This window comes from Marmota marmota, unplaced genomic scaffold (genome assembly GCF_001458135.2).
Source record: "Marmota marmota marmota unplaced genomic scaffold, marMar, whole genome shotgun sequence".
Taxonomy (NCBI): domain Eukaryota; kingdom Metazoa; phylum Chordata; class Mammalia; order Rodentia; family Sciuridae; genus Marmota; species Marmota marmota.
The window spans coordinates 12,180,866-12,197,285 of NW_026000101.1; the positions used below are offsets into that span (position 1 = coordinate 12,180,866).

At 33.4% G+C, this 16,420-nt stretch overlaps 1 protein-coding gene across 4 annotated transcripts in view; it reads right to left on the reverse strand.

The window, feature by feature from the left end:
- The window catches only part of Invs (inversin), a 157,277-nt gene that overhangs the window by 126,287 nt on the left and 14,570 nt on the right, over positions 1-16,420 (reverse strand). For all 4 annotated transcript variants that reach the window (XR_007340681.1, XM_048783301.1, XM_015492253.2 and 1 more), the window contains exon 3: positions 5,849-6,015. Coding sequence is in view for 3 of the 4 variants with exons in the window: in XM_048783301.1 (XP_048639258.1) it covers positions 5,849-6,015 (167 nt within the window). In the remaining variant the exon portion in view is untranslated. The remainder of the gene's footprint in view (positions 1-5,848; positions 6,016-16,420) is intronic.

A 16,420-nucleotide genomic window follows, 5' to 3' on the forward strand; every position in this document is an offset into this window, starting at 1 on the left:
GCAGAACTAACATCATCAAAATGGCGATATTACCAAAAGTTCTCTATAGGTTTAATGCAATGCCAATCAAAATCCCAACGGCATTTCTTGTAGAAATAGAGAAAGCAATCATGAAATTCATATGGAAAAATAAACGACCCAGAATAGCAAAAACAATGCTAAGCAGGAAGTGTGAAAAAGGAATTCTTTAAATCCTATTATAAAGATGAAACAGAAATGGGTCCTCTTCTGCTAGAAGTGCGTCCCTTTGGCTTTATAACACCATTCTGATATGGTTCTTCTCCTTTTTTTATTGTCTCCTTTGAAAGTTTATTTTCCTTAAACCTTGAATGTTGGTGTTTTTAAATTTATGACCTTGTTCCCATCTACACACCACACTTTATATGCACTAATAACTGCAGCTCAGACCCTACTTTGGAGATTAAAACTGGTATATTAAAACTCATGCTAGTCATTACTACCAAGATGTCCCACAGGATCCTAAAATTCAAATTGTTCACAAGTGAACTCAATGACTTCCTCTCAAAATTGTTCCTTAACTAGGATAACCTACCTTGATAAATAATATCATCAAAAATAGAATACCACTCAAAATAGCCATTAGTCTAAGAGGTTAGGGTAAGAAGAGGGTAAGAGGTCAATTACATGGAAAATGGGAAAAAACATACAAAAGCAAATAGTGTGATTCTCAAAGGGTGTTAATTGCATCATCATCTTCACTTGGAACCTTGTCAGATTAAGCAATTATCTGGCCCTACACCAGCTCTACTGAATTAAAAACACTGGAGGTAGGCTCTACATTCTGTTTTAATAAAACCTCCAAGTGATCCTGGTGCATGTCCAAGTTTGAGAATCCTTGAATTAGAGCATGGGTACAGGGCTTTCATATAGCTGCTCAGGCTAAGGTTGGGGAGTTGTGACCCGAGTGTGTGAGAACCCAGGCCAAGACCCATTTTTTCTTCCATTCTCCCTTATTCTACAAAGAAATAATGGTTACCAAGTTCTAACATTTTATCATTTTTAATAATAATTTATATGGTAGAACATATGCACAGTAAAATATATAAATCTTAAGAATACAGATTGATAAATTTTTAAGTAGCCACCATACAGATCAAGATGTGGAACATTTTCAGTACCCTCGAAAACTTCCTCATATCACTTCTTAGTCATTACCCATTCCTTAGGTAATCATGAATCTGATTTGAATCATCATAGCTTTGTTTTGTCTATTCTTGAAATTCAAAGAAGTAAAATGTAAATAAAAAAGTGTCTGATTTCTTTCAGTCAACATAATGTCTATGCAGTTCACTCATGGGAGTTGAATATATCAGTAGTTAATTCTTTCTAATTATGTATTGGGAATATATTATAATTTATTTCCATCATTAACCTGCTAATAGTTATTTAGGTTGTTTGAATTAGGAATTAAAATATTGGGGATGGGAATATAGCTCATGATATAGCACTGGCCTAGCATGTTTAAGGTCCTGGGTTCAATCCTAAGCACCACAAAATAAACCAACCAAACCACATGGATTGAATGTTTGCTTTTATAAATAAATCTATCATTTTCATACATGTCTTTTGATGGAAAGAGGCACTAATTTCTCCTAGGTATCACCAGGACTTATGTTTGTATCTGTGTGCACGTATTTGGCTTTAGTAGATATATTTATCAGTTTTCCAGATAATGTACCAATTTATATTCTTGTCAAAATACCTCTGCTCTAGAATTTTGCTCTTCATGTTCTAGCCACTAGTAGCTTTAAACTTTACCATTGTTCAGCCTAGTAAAACTGTTAGGGTTATACTCTTTTGCAGTCCTGTTGAGAGTTCAGGACTTTATATCTCTGCCATCTGCTAATCCCTAAAGAGTAATCTGCTGTTTGTACCTATATCACAGTATGATTAATAGCAATAATGTCGATAACATTCTTGGAGAGTGAGTATGTTCCTTCAACAAATGAAATACTTTAAATATAAGAATCTGTCACTTTTATTTAGAACATAGGGTTAAATATATTCCATTTATAAATGAAATTGAGACATATAAGTTATTTGTCAAGAAACTAAGTTCACAGAAAGTCTTGTAAAATTCTGCTTACAAAATTATCACAAAAAATAAAAACATAATAACTAACGTGAGAATGGTTGCTCTTCACAGGTTAGTAATAACAATGAATATTTACATACTATGACTGTTGATATTTTACAAAAATACTTATAAGGCACATGGGCCAACTTTAAGAATCATGTCTTTCATCTTTATATTCCAACATAGTATCTGTTAAATAGTATTTTTAACCTATGCTGAGTAAATGAACATATACACATATACATAAATATTGATGATTAAATAATATCATACTTCTGAGTTCACAAATACCAGAATTAAGTAGGATAGACAATACTTGATCAGAATACTTAATATCCAACATATCAGAAAGATTCATTAAACAAATATGAACTTTAATAAGTTCATATTTCTGTTCATTAAACAGAAATGAACTTTAATAGGGAATCAGTACTGTGGGCATCTATCCATAGAAGACTTAGATGATTCATTTTATCATATTCTCTCTCAGTACATAATTATGACTACATAGAATACATTTGGCAAATACTTGTTGAATCAATATTTATACCTCTATAATATATCTCTTAGATACAACTTCTCCTTTCTATTAGTTTGAACTACAATAGTTTTCAATACACCTCCATTTTCCTCCTTTTACAAAGAAGCTGTGGTTGCCATACTAATCCTCATAAGCTATTCTGACAATAGGATTTTTATTTTTATTTTCAAATTTCCTAAATGGCTCCTTAATAGCCAGGACCTTTCATAAAACAAACAAACAAAAATGCACAAAGAGTGCATAGTACAAAAGCTTGGCACCAGCATTCAGCTGGAAATACTGCTACATTGCTGAAAATTAATGAACTTGAGCTGGCAAAAGTAGTTATCCCTATGTGTTAAAATAAGAATGTATCCCTATGCAAAAAATCAGTGTGTTATGTATTAAAAGTAGTGAAATAAAATGTAGATAATTTTAAAACAATCTCTGCTCAGTTCTTCAGTTTCCCAGCTGTTGTTTACTGCTGGGTTTCTTAGGGCCCCACCCTACACAAGAATAGTTTGGCAATCTGTTGATGACCAGTAAAGAATTTGTATCCAGATTTTTGGGCTCCTACTCTGCAGTTCCCTCTGCTTCACAATTTTTGCTCTTCAAGTTCCAGGCACTAGTAGCTTCAAACTCTATCTTGGTGTATTCAACCTAGAAAGACTGTTAGGGTTATACTATTTTGCATTCCAGTCTGGAAAGTGCCTTTTAGGAAAAAGCAGAGATGAATTTGGTACTCTACTAATATGCTCTCCTTCTCCGAAGAGTTATAGTTTCTAAGATTATGCCTATGCTGCTTATTCTCAATGCATTCAAACAGTGTGGGTATGTTGCTCAGTTCTTATTGATATTTCTGGAAAGCACGTCCAAAATAAACAGTCATGGCTGAACTAAAAACTAGTGATGAAAGTCTTTTGTTGGTTTCTCATTTTTCTGTTGGTTTCTTTAAACATTCCATCAGTGGTTATTTTATATTGTGACTTTAATAATGTCAATATTTGATTTTTTTCACAGACTAATCTATTGTTTCTGCTGACTCTCATTCACGGTAGATTACTTCCTTATGTGTTTGGTGATCTTTCATTGTGAGATCATGTTTATTTTAACATAAGCTATTCCTGGAAACTTAAGGTAAAGTTGTTTACTCTAAAGAGAAGTTGTATTTGTGTCTGCTCAGAAGCAGACCTGGGACATATCATCTCTGGCTATTCTTTGAAAATCATTATATATTATTTATTGTTTTATTCCTGCCTGTTCTATATTACTTCTGATTTCTTATTAAGTACAAAACCAAAACAACACCAGGTTTAATCAGGCAGAGCACAGTACTAAAAAGGTATTATCATTCTTGTTTTGGAAATTCTACTTAGCACTAGTATCAATTAAAGACATATTACTTCTTTTGTCAAGTATAGAAAAAAAAACAGCAACAGAAAAAAAGGGGGAGATGTGTAATTATCAAAAACTCCAAAGTAACAGGTTTCATATAAATTATAATTCTATTTATCCTTTGACAGTATAAAACACCCATAATTTAAAAAATTAAAAATGGAAACAGAAAACAATGTACTACATCTTATAAAGAGATTTACAGCTAAGATATCTGGTTGTACACACCCCTTTTCTCAACCATTTTGTCATATTAATCCTTACAAAGATGTCATGATGTTGGATCATCAAGATAAATCCTCATTTTTGCCCAACATAATCTACTTGATATTAAGTTCTTCCAACCTACATTTTTGAAGTTGAATTTTATACATGTATGAATCAAAATGAAGAATCTAAAGGGTATCGAAATTTTAAGACTGGGGCTAGTCTCAATCTGAACTGTTTATTTTTTTATGATAACACGTTAAATGCAGTTACTTTCCCTGAGTGAATAATTTACCAGTTGACAAGCCTAGGTGAAAGGTTATAAATACTTTAGCAGTAGTTACACTGAGATTGAAAATGAGGGCCATTAAAAAAATTACTATAATGAAAAGCAAATTCAGTAAAAATAACTTTGGAAAAAACCTGACAGACCTAACTGATAAGAGCACATAACTAGAATATTCAGTAGTATATCTTAATGTCAGCCTCTTTTATATGCATTCAACTAATGAAAAGATATTTTCTAACCCCTCAATTAATCAGTTCTATCTGATCACATTTTTTTAATGGGAAATAACTAACAGTTTCTGATGGATCCAGCTCATTTTTATTGCTTTTTATCCCCAAAATATAGACATCTAAAATAATAAAAAGAAAAATACCATGCAGTGAAAAAATATCTTATTCACCAAAATTTTAAGGAGAGAAAAATTATTTTCAGGTAAGTTTTTAAGTTAAATTTAGAATTTTCCCATTTTCTCCTTTTAATGTGTTTAACCTTTCAAAATCTGATCTTTTGACAATGTCTATAAAATCTTGAAATTATTGCTATCAGCAATATAATTTAGATTTTTTTAAAAGTTGAAAATACAGAATAAATAAATTTATTTATGCCCCCAATGCTAATCTCAAGAGAAATTACATCTTGAAATGTAAAAGTAATATTAATTAAGTAAGTAAATTTAAGCAGGGAGGGCTGGGGTTGTGGCTCAGCGGTAGAATGCTCGCCTCGCACGTGAGAGGCCCTGGGTTCGATCCTCAGCACCACATAAACATAAATAAATAAAATAAAGATATTGTGTTCAACTACAACTAAAAAATAAGGATTAAAAAAAAATTTAAGCAGGGAAAAGTACAAAAATTCACATTTATTTCTTCCAGTATTTAAACCTAACCAATTTTAACATTTTGTGTATTTCCTTTTAGTTTTTCTTTTTTCCCTATACATAGATTTGTAACGTAGTTTACTCATATAAATTATAATTCTATTTATCCTTTGACAGTATAAAACACCCATAATTTAAAAAATTAAAAATGGAAACAGAAAACAATGTACTACATCTTATAAAGAGATTTACAGCTAAGATATCTGGTTGTACACACCCCTTTTCTCAACNAAACATGAGATCATAGAACAAATTCTATTGTTTGGGAAAACTGGTTAAGAGAATACAGTCACTAATAGATAACTGTGCTTTAGTATTCACAGTTTAAAGACTGTTTGCAGAAAACATGAAGCCTAAGAATCAGGTATTTGTGGTTTCTTATCTGCCTATTGTATAATTCTACTAATCAATTAACAAATACCAAACGAAATGTTTAATTTTCAAGGTAATTTCACTTCTCACCTTTTGAGCTGCAAGATGGAGGGCTGTTCTTTGGCTATGGTCAGTTTTATTGACATTTGCTCCTGCCTTCAGGAGAGCATCTGCACAGTCCAGTCTGTCAGCCAGTACACAGTACATAAGTGGTGTTCTCCCAAATTGGTCTTCTTTGTCTTTAAGAGCAGAGTTTCCTGTAAGTACAAGAAACAGTGATATTTAATAATGTCTATCATTAATATAAGTAGGAGTTACATTAAATGTTTATTATTAAGCACTATACTAGTGCATTAGATATATTTCTTCATTTTTACTTACACTGTGAGGTAGATATTGCTATTCCTGTATTATGGAAACTGAGGTTCAGACAAGTTAAATAACCTGTCGACATTCATACTGAAAGTAAGTGGGAGAGCTAGAATTCAACTGATTAATGATTCTACAGGACATTCTTCCTCTAAGACTGAATAAACATTTTGAGATATGGAGTTACTTATGTTCTTCCCTCCTTTCTTTGGTTAACAAATGCTTATTTAGTGCCAATCATATACTAGGCAATGCATATGTTTTTATAAGTGACACAAAAATGAATCATGGTTGGTTTTACATTCTATCCAAGATGGACAAATACATAATATCCTGATCTTCCTGCTAATTACAACTAAAAACCCTGGACAAAAAAGTAAAAAGAAGTAAGAAGACAAAAGTAAAAAGAAGACAAGAGAAGGCAGGCTGAGGAGGGTCTTGGAAACTTGACAATCTGGTGGCAAGTAGCCTGAAGTTTTTTTTCTTCTGTGTCTAGCTATCCCGGTGCTAGAATAGCCTAAAATCTGGAAAAACCCACTGGCACAGATATAATATTCCGCAAGAGATAACTGCTCTCTCCAGTCAAAAGATAGGTAACCCTGGGAAGTAAACTCTTTTGATTAAACCTGCTCTACTCAAAAGCACATACTAAAAAAGAAACCACACCTCTTCTTCCCAATAGGCCCTGCAAAGACTATGGGGAGGAGTTCAGTCAACCATAGCTGCCTAAATTAAGCAAAGGATCACAATGAGGTGGTGGTATACCCTTTCTCAACCAGAGAACAGGGGAGGGTTCTGGAGAGTAGGAAGCTAGAGAAAGTTCTTTAAACTGATGCATGGGTTCATAGATGCTTTTGAGCAACCCATGTATGGAACTGATCCGAATCTAAACAGCAAAAGCTCTGATAATTAAACTCTAGGTAGAATACTTTCCAGGTCCTAAATTGGCCTAGGCAGCACAGAAATAGGGCAGACTAGAAAAGCCCTAGAAGAGCTCTGAAAGATACATTGATATTTTATCACGGTCCACAAAACTGAAATAGAATATTTACTCCAAACTGAAACAGATTGTTAATCTACTAAAGTAGAATATTTAAATAGAATCTAGCCTTATTATATCTAAAATGTTCAAAAGACATATAATAACAAGTATTAACAAGGATATAGAGAAATCAAAATCTTCACATAGTGGTGGAAAGAATATAAAACGGTGGAGTCACTTTGGAAAATAGTCTGGCAGTTCCTCAAAACCCTAAACACAGAATAACCATTTGGCCCAATAATTCCTTTTTTTTTTTCAATAGTGGTGCTGGGTATTGAACCTAGGGCCTTGCACATGCAAGACAAACACTCTACCAACTGAGCTATATCCCCAGTCCTCCACTTTTAAGTATACATTCAAGAGAAATGAAAACATATCTACACAAAATCTGGTACACAAGGTCTACAGCAGTATTATTCATAATGGCCAAAAGATGGGCACAATTCAAGTGTCCATAAACTATTGATCAACTGATGAGTAGATAAACAAAATGTTGTATATCCACGCATTGAACCATTATTCAATAAAAGGAATGAGTTTTAATATATGCTACAACATGGATGAATCTTGAAAACATTATGCTAAATGAAAGAAGCTGGTCAAAACACCACATGTTGTATGATTCCACTTACATGAAATGTCTGGCACAGGAAAATCTATAGAAACAGAAATAATATTAATGGTTGCCTAAAACTGGGGGCAGGGATTGGATTCCCAGGATCCCAGCTAAAGGGTTCAGATTTCTTTTGGGCGGGGGTAAATGATATTATTCAAAAATTAATTATAGTGGTATGTGTACAACTCTGTGGACATATAAAACCACTAAATTGTACTCTTTAAATTGGTGAATTGTATGACATGTGAATTATATCTCAATAAAGCTGTTAGAAAAAGCCCCACTATATATAAATAAAATAGAATACTAAAAATGCTTAATAAATGGAAAGGAAAACAGGAAAAGTGAAACAGGAATTAAAAACAGAAGAAACACAGAGTGAACACAAACTGGAAATCTTAAAATTCTAACATCCGTTATTAGAAAATGAAAGACTGAGATGGATAAAAAATAAGAGGAGCCAAATATATGCTATTTATAAGAAATTCACTTAAAATAGGATGACATAGGTGGCTGAAAGTAAAAAAAATATGCAAAGATATAACATACAAATATTAATCAAAAGAAAGCTGAAGAGAAGTAATATCTAATAAGGTAGACATTGGAGCAAAAACATTTATTATAATAGTAAAAAGGTAGATTCACTAAGAATATATAGCAACTCCAAATGTATATGTACCAAAGATGTACCAAATAATAGATCTTTAAAATATATGTAGCAAAAACCGATAGAATTGAGAGAAACATTTGAAACTTTCAAAATTATAGTTGGTCACTTTGACTCCCCTTTTCAATAATTGCTACAACCTCTAAAATGAAAGTCAGCAAGCATACAGAAAAATGAACAATATTATAAAGAAACAGGATCTAACTGATATTTGTTGAATGCTTTGTCTAATGATAGCCAGATACAGTCTTAAAATACCCATGGAACATTCACCTTCAAAACAGACAATTTCTGAGTTATAAAACCAAACAATAAAGGATTAAAAAAAGGAAGTCATACCAAGTATGTTCTCTGGTAATAATGTAATTAAACCAGAAACCAGTGTCAGTATCATAACAGGAAATCACCAAATTCACTTTGAGATAATCCATGGGTTAAAAAGAAAATCTCAAGGGAAATTTAGAACATAATTAAAGGAATGAAAATAAAAATATTGTTGTAAGATTCTTACCCTATAAATGAGGGAGGCTTACAAGGAAATGTACAGCATCGAATGTTTGCATTAAAATATAAGGACAGTTTCAAGCCAATGATCTAAGTGCTTATATCTTGGTATTCTAAGAAAGGAGAGCAAATTTAACCTAAAACAAGCAGAAGGAAGGATAAAAATAATAACAGAGATTGATGAAGTTAAAAATCAGAAAAACAACAGAGAAAAATCAATGAAGCTAAAAGTTCTTGGAAAAAAATGATACATCTGTAATAGGATTGATCAATAAAAATAGCAGACACAAATTTCCAATATCAGGAATGATAGAAGGGGCCATTTTTCAGAGCTTGCATACATTAGAAGGAAAACAAGGAAAAGCAGAACTATTTTATGCCCATAAATTTACAGTTTAAATTCCATGGAAGACATAATCACAGCCCACTTACAATACAGATACCCTCAACAGTATTTACGGTAGGTAGGCAAAACTCTAAGGTAGCTTCCAAGTTACCCTAGTATATATGGTGTGTGTGATCCCTTCTTCTTGAGTGTGGGCAGGGCCTGTAAATATGATCAGATGTCATTCCCATGATTAGGTTCTGTTTTGTGAAAATTTAAAGGGATTTTGCAGATGCAATTAAGGGCCTTAAACATTCAACTTTAAATTAATCATATTATCTTGGATGCATATATGTATATATATGTATTTATGAACCTATTTATTTACTTATTTATTTCAATTCTGGGGATTGAACCCAGGGCCTCATGCATGCTAGGTAAGCACTCTATCATTGAGCTACATATTTGATCCCTTGTGTTGCTTTTTGCCTTGTGTGTGTGTGTGTGTGTGTGTGTGTATGTGTTGCTAGGGATTTAATCCAGGGCCCTGTGCATGCTAGGCAAGTATTCCACCATTGAGCCATACTCCCTACTCCTCCTGTTGCTTTTTAAAAGAAGTTCAGGTCAGAGATGGAGGAAGTTGGAGACATTTCAATCAGCAGAAACGCTCTCCTCAGGCCTTAGAGAAGCAAGGTGCCATAAATCTTAAAGCTAAAAGAAGGTGAATTCTGCAAACATGTACTTGGAATAGAATTTTGATGTTTTAGATGAGACCTCAACGTGGCTAACGCTTTGACTGCAGCCTTGTGAAACCTTGAGCAACAATGCCTGCTAAACCATATCTAGACACTTGAACCACAGAAACTGTGAGGTAACAAATGCTATTGTTTTAAATTCAGTTTGTGTTAATTGTGGTACAGCAATATTAAACTAATGTAGTATGCTATCTATTAAAGAAATTAAATTTATAATAAACCCTGCCCATGAAGTACTACTAAGAACAATGTGTTCAAAAATTTCCAGACATGACAGGCATGGTGGTGCATGCCTATACTCCAGTGATTCAGAAGGCTGACGCAGGAGGATCACAAGTTTGAGACCAGCCTTGGCAACTTAGTGAGATCCTGTGTCAAAATTAAAACAAATGAACAAATAAAAATGTTTGGGGGAATGTAGCTCAGTGGTAAAGTACTCCTGGTTTCAATCCCCAGTAACAAAAAAAAAAAAAGAATTCCCAGAAGCAATTTTTATAGAAATGGATGTGTGGTTTTAAAATTGGTCTACAAAAGCAAAAGGAGTGGAAGGATAAAAGTATTTGGAAAAGAAGAGAAAAGTTGGAGGACTCACACTATTTGATTTCAGGGCATACTATAAAGGTACAATCATGAAGATACTATAGTAGTAGTAAAGGAACAGACATGCAGTTCAATATAATAGATTTGAGAGTACAGAAACAGATATATATATATAATCAATTATTTTTGACAGAGCTGCAAAGACAAACAATCTTTTTAAACAAATGAAGCTGGAAAAATCTAACATTCATAAGCAAAAACCAAAACCAACCCAAACTATACTTTGCACCTGTCCTACTCAGTTTGGACTGCTATAACAAAGTACTGTAGCCTGGGTAGCTTAAAAACAACAGAAATTTACTGTACATAGTTGAGGCTGAAAATCTTGAGATTAGAGTGCCAGCACATTCAGATTCTGGTGAGAGCCTTCTTCTGGGTTGCAGACTCACAATTTCCTGTTGTATCCTTACACCATGGGAAAAGAGAGAGTTTCTGGGGTCTCTTTTATAAGGGGACTAATCTCATTCATAAGAGCCCCACCATTTGGACCTAAATTTCCTTCCAAAAGTCCAACCTCCTAAGAGCGTCACACTGGGGGTTAGAATTTCAATATATGAATTTTGGGGGAAACATAAATATTCAGCCTGTAATTGAACAATTTGTAAAACTATGTTAAAATGAATCACAAATTTAAACATAAAACCTACAATGATGTAAAACTTTTAGAAGAAAACCAAAGTGAAAATCTTTGTGAACTTGAGTTGGGTAAAGATTTCTTAGAGATGATACCAAAGAAAAATCCACAAATAAATTAATAGATTGGATTTTATCCTAATTAAAACACTTTTATATTTGAAAAACATTGTTAGAAAATAAAAGGACAAGAAACAAACTGGGAGAAAATATTTGCAAAACACATATCTGATAATGCCTTCATTCCAGAGTAAAGATCTCCTACAACTGAATAATAAAAAGGCAGATAATGAAATTAAAAGATGGGCAAAAGTCTTGAATAGACATTTCACCAAATAAGCATATGAAAAGGCACCCAACATCATGAATACACAGGGAAATGTAAATTCAATCCACACTCTGATACCATTACACATCTATTATAATGGCTAAAATGAAAACAAAACAGAAGCAAACTTTACAATATCACATGCTGATGAGAATATAGAAGTACTAGAACTCTCAGACATTACTGGTAGGAATGCAAAATGGTATAACTATTATCAAAATTGTCCGTATTTTATTAACTCAATTATACACTTATCACATGGCCTAATAATCTCTTGCTTCCTTATTTACTCAGCAGAAACAAAAACATGAAAGCCTATGTTCACATGAAAACCTGGAAGTAGATATTTATGGTAGTTTCATCTTATTGCTAAAAACGAGAAACATCTCAATTGTTCTTCAACTAGAAAATTAGAAAACAAACTATAGTACATCCATACAATGGAATAATGCTCAACAATAAAAGGAATGAACTACTGACTCTCCAAACATGGAAAAATCTCAAACACTTTATGCCAAGTGAAATAAATCAGTTTCAATGGGTACACTTGCATGATTCATTTATACGGCATTCTTGAAAAGTGAAACTATAGCAGGAGACCAGTTTGTCAAAATTAAATAACTGTATACTAAAACAGGGGGAAATTTACTGTATTGCATCTCAATAAACTGTACTTAACAATAAAAACCAAAAGATGCCAAACTTCTCCCATGTACTTTATTTTTTCTATATTTTTATTGATTCTTTTTAGTTATACATAACATTAGGCTTCATTTTGACATAATTATAATAGCATGGAATATTACTTACTCTAAATCAGTTCCCAATACTTTCCCTTTTCCTTCCCTGCTCTCTCCCATTCCCTTCCCTCTACTATACTTATTTTTCTGTTATTATAGTTTTTTAAAAAATATTGCCTTGTGGATATACATAATGGCGAGATTCACTGTGGTATATTCACATATATATAGGAAAGTTAGGTCAGATTCATTCCACTGTTCTTCCTTTATCCATCTCTCCTCTTTCCCCCACAATTCCCTTCCTCTACTACACTGATCTTTCTTCTATTTTGATTCCAGGCACTTCAAGTGAAAAAAAAGTTGCTACAGAGAACGATCAGGTACTTATACACTAGCTGAAAGTAACTACATGTATGTATTGAGCAGAAGGGAAGCCAGTTATTTCCAAATCACGGTTGAAGTAATCTTGGATATATTGGGTCCCAGAAAGACTTAACAGTCTCTTAGATGACTTACTTTGCTAATATGTTTCCATGCATATTGTTAATATAACAAGAAAGGTCATTGCTCTTGAAACTGGAAGAGCCTTACAAATATATTCAGGTTGTGTATAATTTCCGCAGGAGGCAGGTGGTATTTTTCAGAACCTTGGTTGTAAAGATGGAAGGCAAGTTTTGCATTTGATTCAACATATCTAAAATAGAAACCTCTGTACATAAGGCTTCTAAGTGGTACTGCTGGGTATTCTCTGAAGGGCCTCCTATATCTAGTCCAGAAGGTTCCAAAGATCCTATCACTGCATTTATAGATAGGTTCTCATTTAAACCCATATTTACCAACTTAAAATGTGGTATAGTTATAAAATCTTCCTTTAATTGGTTCAAGCCTTTCTGGAGTCAAAGTGATACTTATAAAGAAAAAGCTAAAATAAAGTCCAGACTCTGGTTGACTTTCAACATGAGTAAAGAGCCATCCTACCAGAGTCTTATCTGTTAATGTTAAGCAAAGATAGTAGTTACGGGTATTAGCAAGATGACAGTAATTAATTTTACAAGTTCCCTTAAGGTGGGATTCCTCCTTTTAAGCTCTAGTAAGAGAGCAGATTTAGGAATTGTAGTCACGAGAATAAATGCAAAGAAATGGAGGCAATCATCACATAATTGTAATTGCTTATGCTCCTCAGGGTCAAAGTGAAGTCAGAATCATGGGACTAATAGGTAAGTCTCTATCCTAGGATAGAGAACTCGAGCGATTGCTGCCTCTTCCCAAATCTGCTGTAAAATTCAGGGAAATTTCAAGTCTTATCTCCCATTCCTGACAGACTTTGTTTGTGTGTAATTGATATTTATATTTCCCAAAAGAGAAGATCTAATTGGGTCATGTCACTACCATCCAACATGTTGTGCCTGTAAGGCAAATTTTGTCTATTTGAGGAAATTGAAAGTATATATCCCTTATTCATTATTAGAAAAAGCAACAATCAGCCTCACTTGGGTCCTGTCTTGGGTAGCTTCGGGGTGAGAAGGGGAAAGAGATGGTGGCTTCTCAGATAGTTTCTAAGTAATGTGATATCATCAGATTCAGGGCTTCCTGGCCAAAAAAAAGTAACAGAGAGGTCTATGCATTTATTTACCTCCCCTAATCCCTTTCCTTATTTTATTCAATTATAACATTCAACTCATACCTATCAAGTCGACATCATAACTTATTTTGAAGGTCAAATAAAATGATTTATTGCTTGGATATGAATAGTAACTGCAACTTATTATACAAATGTAGGACTTAAGATAAAATTAATGTTTACTGGATTGGAGTGCATTAAAAATTTGCATTGTAGCAGGGCACAATGGGGCTTGGGAGGCTGAGGCAGGAGGAATGCAAGTTCAAAGCCAGCCTCAGCAACTTAGTGAGAACCTGTTTCAAAATAAATAATAATAATAATAATAATAAAATAATAATAAGTAAATAAATAAACAAAATAATAATAATAATAATAATAATAATAATAATAATAATAATAATGGGCTGGGGATTGACTCAGTAGTTAAGCACCCCTGGGTTCAATTCCTGGTAAAAAAAAATGCATTCTTGTCAGGAACAGTTAATATAGAAAATAGCTGGTGAGTGTGCTGTTTGGTTTTAATTATTCTGGCAACTGTGGAGATGGTCTGTAATCCATGACCAATAAATGGGTGCTTGCTTAACTGGGGCTGGCATTCTGCATATGCTCTTTCTGAACACAGCTCAGAAAGCTGAGCTGGAACCATGCTGGGAAGCCACTGTCCAACAGCATACAGTTATTCCAAGGCTAGCTGAAGCAGAAGAATTTGAATAATGGCTGGTATATGCAGAAACCAGAGCTCCAGTTCTATTAGGTAAAGGAAATGACAATCACTAGAAGTGGCAGTTGTGTCAATCTACAGAATAACTATATTACCACATTGCCCAACATAAATAAATAGGGCATTCTCTACTGACGTCCTGTTTACTTGTTCTAAAATGACACATGACACCAAAGATGTATTTATTTAATCTGCCTTCACCTACTTCTTACCTCACACTTTTCATATTGTCAGAATGTCAGGAAAGCATTTGTTGTCATTTTAAAAATATACGCTTATTGCTAAGGAGAGACAACATTGGAACGATGGAAAGAACATAGAATTTATCACCAAATAGCTTGGTTTGAGACTCAACTCTGCCAATATGCTGTACAAATAAATGTTTTTAAGCTCTGGGTCTCAGAGCTTAAAATGATAATAATAAGAACAACAACATGGGATGTACTGAATTTTGAGGGAACTTGATATTTTACAAAATATTTTTACTTATTTTCTCATTATAATTATTGCAAGTATCTTAAAATATAATTTGCATTCATGGTTATTTCAAAATTATATTTGTTAGATATGCCATTGGATCTTGCTATTTAATGTGTTACTAAAAATTATGGTAGATATATTGCTATGTCACAATTTTAAAATATTTGACAACTATATTTTAATATAACTGATTTTTAAAATTATAGTAAAACTTTATAACTAGTTTTTACAATTTAAGATCATAATTTTTTTTCTAAGAAAACGTCTATCAACTTCACCACATTGTCAAAATAGCCCATAGTACAAGAAAAAAAGTTTAGAAAAATCCAATTTAGATTCAGTTCATCAGTCAAGGCTCAGGCCTAATCAGTTCTGTCTTTCTTGTCCTTCTTGCTTTCTATTTATTCATAGATCTGAAAGTACATATAAGTACAGAAAGTGTGTACACATACGCTGGAGTTCCACAGATTAGTAGTTAAATTCATTGGCTCTGAAATGAGACTTCCAGACTTTAATCTCAGTGCTGCTACTTATTAGACAAATTAATCTCTCTTACACCTCAGTTTTCTCGTCTATATAAAAAAGGAAATAAGAGTACCCCTACACTCTTTGTTTCACCATTAAATTAATTAACGTTTTGCAGAACACTTAATTCAGTGACTGGTACATAAACTAAAAATGAATATTGGCTAATTTTATTACTATTATTAGCATTAATATTATAGTACAGTGTCTTTCAGTATACATGGGGAACCCCCACAGATAACAAAATTTATAGTTGCTCAAGTCTCTTATATAAAATGGCATAGTATTTCATATAACTTTCTTAGTCTTCCTTTATACCTTAAGTTATCTCTAGATTACTTATAATACCTACTACAATGTAAATATTATATAAATAGCTGTTATATTGTTTAGGGAAGTCAGTATTTACTATTTCCAGTACAGAAGGATTTTTGGGGGGGTGGTACTGAGGATTGCACTGAGGGGCACTTGACCACTGAGCCCCATAACCAGCCCTATTTTGTATTTTATTTAGAGACAGGGTCTCACTGAGTTGCCTAGTTCCTCGCTTTTGCTGAGGATGGCTTTGCACTTATGATCTGCTTGCCTCAGCCTCCCCAGCCGCTGGGATTACAGGCATGCACCGCTGTGCCTGGTCAGAACAAGTTTTAAAAATATTTTCAATCTTGGGGCTGGGGTTGTGGCTCAGTGGTAGAGTGCTTGCCTAGCACATGTGAGGCGCTGGGTCGATCCTCAG